Genomic DNA, 5,417 nt, shown 5'->3' on the forward strand with positions numbered 1-5,417 from the left:
AAATGTTCACACTCACATTCACCAGAACAAACCTTCATTGACATCATTGTTTTATTCATTCAGAGATTCGTGCTGAGTGTCAGCGAGACTCAAATCTAAGCTAGACAGGAAGTTCCAGCGTGTGTTTGAGGGGATTGCTAAAGAAGGAGACCAAACCGTTCTGGATCAGATGTTCACAGAGATCTACCTCATGAAGGGAGGGGCTGCAGAGGTCAATGATCAACATGAGGTCAGACAGATTGAAACAGCATCCTGGAAACCAGACAGACCAGAAACAATAATCAGACAAGAAGACATCTTTAAAACCCCACCTGGAAGAGATGAACCAATCAGAGCAGTGATGACAAAAGGAGTGGCCGGCATCGGGAAAACAGTCTTAACACAGAAGTTCACTCTGGACTGGGCTGAAGGCAAAGCCAACCAGGACATCCAGTTCTTATTCCCCTTCACCTTCAGAGAGCTGAATGTGCTGAAAGAGAGAAAGTTCAGCTTGGTCGAACTTGTTGATTACTTCTTTAGTGAAACCAAAGAAGCAGGACTCAGCAGGTTTGAAGAGGTCCCGGTGGTCTTCATCTTTGACGGTCTGGATGAGTGTCGACCTCCTCTGGACTTCCCCAACACTGAGATCCTGACTGATGTTACAGAGTCCACCTCAGTGGGTGTGATGCTGACAAACCTCATCAGGGGGAATCTGCTTCCCTCTGCTCGCCTCTGGATAACCACACGACCTGCAGCAGCCAATCAGATCCCTCCTGGGTGTGTTGACATGGTGACAGAGGTCAGAGGGTTCACTGACGCCCAGAAGGAGGAGTACTTCAGGAAGAGATTCAGAGATGAGGAGCAGGCCAACAGAATCATCTCCCACATCAGGAGATCACGAAGCCTCCACATCATGTGCCACATCCCAGTCTTCTGCTGGATCACTGCTACAGTTCTGGAGAAGGTGTTGAAGACCAGAGAGGGAGGAGAACTGCCCAAGACCCTGACTGAGATGTACATCCACTTCCTGGTGGTTCAGTCCAAACAGAAGAATGTCAAGTATGATGGAAGAACTGAGACAGATCAAACCTGGAGTCCAGAGAACATGGTGATGATCAAGTCTCTGGGAAAACTGGCTTTTGAGCAGCTGCAGAAAGGCAACCTGATCTTCTATGAATCAGACCTGACAGAGTGTGGCATCGATATCAACGCAGCCTCAGTGGTCTCAGGAGTGTTCACACAGATCTTTAAAGAGGAGAGAGGACTGTACCAGGACAAGGTGTTCTGCTTCGTCCATCTGAGTGTTCAGGAGTTTCTGGCTGCTCTTCATGTCCATCTGACCTTCACCGACTCTGGAGTCAACCTGCTGGCAGAAGAACAAAAAACATCCAAGCTGTCTAAATTCTTCAGAGTCAGACTAAAACAAACATCATCAGCACGTTTCTACTAGAGAGCTGTGGACAAGGCCTTACAGAGTCCAAATGGACACCTGGACTTGTTCCTCCGCTTCCTCCTGGGTCTTTCTCTGCAGACCAATCAGAATCTCCTACGAGGTCTGCTGACACAGAACGGAATTAGATCAGATACCAATCAGGAAACAGTGGAGTACATCAAGGAGAAGATGGATAAGAATCTGTCTGCAGAGAGAAGCATCAATCTGTTCCACTGTCTTAATGAACTGAATGATGGTTCTCTAGTGGAGCAGATCCAACAGTCCCTGAGTTCAGGAAGTCTCTCCGCAGATGAACTGTCTCCTGCTCAGTGGTCAGCTCTGGTCTTCATCTTACTGTCATCAGAAGAAGATCTGGACGTGTTTGACCTGAAGAAATACTCTGCTTCAGATGAGGCTCTTCTGAGGCTGCTGCCCGTGGTCAAAGCCTCCAAAAAAGCTCTGTACGTCGGATTTATTCATCAATAAATACTCTGCTATCTTTTTACAACAGGAGTTAATAATAAATAACTTCCTGTTGTCTCTCCAGGCTGAGTGGCTGTAACCTGTCAGAGAGAAGCTGTGAAGCTCTGTCCTCAGTTCTCAGCTCCCAGTCCTCTAGTCTGAGAGAGCTGGACCTGAGTAACAACAACCTGCAGGATTCAGGAGTGGAGCTGGTCTCTGATGGACTGAAGAGTCCACACTGCACTCTGGAGACTCTCAGGTCAGGATTCATTAACCCGTTCAACTGATGACCATTTAAACTCTGACTAACTTTAGTTGATAAACAGCTGACGTGTAGCTTTGTGTTTGATGATGTGATGAACTTTAGCAGTAGTTTTGAGACTCAATAATTAAATCCTGCAGATGATTCTAAAGATTATTCTAAATCTGGACTAAAATGATCCTGGACAACAACCAAAGAAAGAACTAGCACATGGCTCCACGTGTTGACAGAGGCTTCCTGTGTGTTGTTCTGTGTGTTTCCAGTCTGTCAGGCTGTCTGATCTCAGAGGAAGGCTGTTCTTCTCTGGTCTCAGCTCTGAGCTCCAACCCCTCCCATCTGAGAGAGCTGGACCTGAGCTACAATCATCCAGGAGACTCAGGAGTGAAGCTGCTGTCAGCAGGACTGAAGGATCCTCTCTGGAGACTGGACACTCTCAGGTACACACACTGATCAACAAGAAGGAGATATTAGTGGAGGACGTTTTAAAGGAGAACATCTCCAGGAACTAAAATCATAACTCCCTTTGTTAATAGTTGATGGAGTTTGGACAGATATCTGTCTGTGGTTTTAAGAAAGATCTTTTTTCCACTTTCCTGGGATCAAATCAGTTTCACTACACAAAAAGAGAAATGTTAAACAAACATGATCTTGACTCTCCTCCATACACACTAATATAATAATACACACTAAGATAATACACACTAATATAATAATACACATTAATATAATACACATTAATATAATAATACACACTAATATAATAAGACACATAATAATACAGAGTCATTGCCTGCTTCATGGCTGGTGGGTTAGGGTTAGGTTATTGGTTGCTTATTGGCTGTTGGTTATCCTTGTTGCTTATTGGCTGTTGGTTATCCTTGTTGCGTATTGGCTGTTTGTTATCCTTGTTGCTTATTGGCTGTTGGTTATCCTTTGGGGGATTTATCTCGTTGCTGAAGGCCGTTTCCAGAGTTTGCTGCTGCAGTTCTTCTTTTAGCTTTTGTAAATTCGTTGAGCTCTTTAGCGTGACGCGTCTTCAAATGTTTAATTAAGTTGCTGCTGTTGAAATTTGCAACTCTCGTGCTGCCCCTCGAAACTGCTTCTCTGGATATGTTACATGTTGCCGTCTTACCGGTGGGAACATCCACCGTAGAGTCCTAACAAACTGCCGACATAATGCGCTAATGCTAGCTTGTTTTAAGGAGGCGTTAGGGGATCAGTTCTTCTTCTCCCTCTAAAACAGCAGCGCAACTATTTTAAGAGCAGCGAAGAAGAACTGTGTCCGAGCTAACGGAGCTAACCAGTAAATAGATTCCTATTTCTAATAGTTTACGTGGTGTCGGATCGATGCCTGGACTCCAGTACTCGATGATACCGATGCCATTTTCAGCAGTATCAGAGGCATTTCTGATACTGACATCAGAATCAGAACATCTCTACATGTAGTAGATCCAGATTAAAGACCTGGTCCTTCTGCTGTTACCAAAGCCTTAGAGAGCGAGGGGGGGACAGGTTAGAGAGAGAGAGACAGGTTAGAGAGAGAGACAGGTCAGAGAAAGAGAGACAGGTCAGAGAGAGAGACAGGTTCCAGTCCCCTTAGACTCTGATCCATGTAGTAGATCCAGATTAAAGACCTGGTCCTTCTGCTGTTACCAAACCCTTAGTGAGAGAGACACGTTAGAGAGAGAGAGACAGGTTAGAGAGAGAGACCGACCAGAGAGAAAAACAGGTTCCAGTCCACTTAGACTCTGATCCATGTAGTAATCCATCTTAAAGACCTGGTCTGGTTGGACAGGTTAGAGAGAGAGACAGGTTAGAGAGAGAGACAGGTTAGAGAGAGACAGGTTAGAGAGAGACAGGTTAGAGAGAGAGACAGGTTAGAGAGAGAGACAGGTTAGAGAGAGAGAGGTTAGAGAGAGAGACAGGTTAGAGAGAGAGACAGGTTAGAGGGAACCCAGCTGTGTGAGAGAGTGATGTAATGCCCCCCCCCCCCTCCTTTCAGGGTGGAGCCTGCTGGAGTCAGATGGTTGACACCAGGTCTGAGGAAGTGTAAGTGTGTTTTTAATTTCATTCATCAGACTGTGACATCACTCATTCAACCCTGTGATGTCATCACCAAAGAGCTGATTGGTTAATAACTGCAGCTGTGTTGTGTCTCGTTGTCTCCGTCAGATTCCTGTGAACTCACAGTCGACACCAACACGGTGGACAGGAACCTCAAACTGTCTCACAACAACAGGAAGGTGACATATGTGGAGGAGGATCAGCCATATCCTGGTCATCCAGAGAGGTTTGAGTCCTGGCCTCATCCTCAGCTGCTGTGTAGAGATGGTCTGACTGGTCGCTGTTACTGGGAGGTCCAGACCAGAGGACGGGTTTATGTATCATTGAGTTACAGAGGAATCAGGAGGACAGGAGGCATTAGAGACTGTATGTTTGGATTTAATGATCAGTCCTGGAGTCTGGAGTGTGATGATGATGGTTACTATGTCCGTCACAATAACAGAGAAACCTCCATCTCCGTCCCCTGTGTCTCTGGTAGAGTAGCAGTGTATGTGGACTGTCCTGCTGGCTCTCTGTCCTTCTACACAGTCTCCTCTGACTCACTGATCCACCTCCACACCTTCAACACCTCATTCACTCAGACCCTCTATCCTGGGTTTGGGTTCTGGTCTCCTGGTTCCTCAGTGTCTCTGAGTCCTGTGTAGGACGGAGAGTCTCCTCCTGTCTCTCACTGCTGATCAGCTGAGTCTGGACAGGATCACACACACACACACACACACACACACACACAACACACACACACACACACAACACACACACACACACACACACACAACCACACATACTACACACACATACACACACGTACACACAAACACACACACACCAACCACACACAACCACAGACAGACAGACAGACAGACACACACACACACACACACACAAACACTAATACACACACACACACACACCCACAGACACAACAACAGACAGAGTACACAACACAAAACTTCAAAATAAAAGCACTTCCTGTGTCGGTTTGCGGAAAACTAAATTCCTGTTATATATATATATATATATATTAGGTATATAAGGTTGTGTACCTCTTCACATATCAGCTGTAAACCAAGTACTGTAAATACTGTAATACTGAGTTTTAATCACTATAATCTTCTTTAGACAACTTTACTTTGAAACTAAACATGAAGTTCTTATTCCAGAGCTTTACTACCATTTTACTACGCAGTACTGCAGTACAACGGTGAGGTACTTTTACTA

At 45.4% G+C, this 5,417-nt stretch overlaps 1 protein-coding gene across 1 annotated transcript; it reads left to right on the top strand.

The window, feature by feature from the left end:
- Nucleotides 1-83: 83 nt before the first annotated feature.
- Nucleotides 84-4,992, top strand: LOC116680486 (NLR family CARD domain-containing protein 3-like; the record flags this gene model as incomplete). Its single annotated transcript, XM_032509494.1, is given in 5 exon segments — nucleotides 84-1,872; nucleotides 1,959-2,132; nucleotides 2,399-2,572; nucleotides 4,138-4,184; nucleotides 4,308-4,992. Coding segments are annotated over 5 exon segments (2,720 nt in total), but the record flags the coding sequence as incomplete, so codon positions are not given.
- Between the last annotated feature and the right edge of the window lie 425 nt (nucleotides 4,993-5,417).

The sequence above is a fragment of the Etheostoma spectabile genome, unplaced genomic scaffold (genome assembly GCF_008692095.1).
Source record: "Etheostoma spectabile isolate EspeVRDwgs_2016 unplaced genomic scaffold, UIUC_Espe_1.0 scaffold00018465, whole genome shotgun sequence".
Lineage (NCBI taxonomy): Eukaryota > Metazoa > Chordata > Actinopteri > Perciformes > Percidae > Etheostoma > Etheostoma spectabile.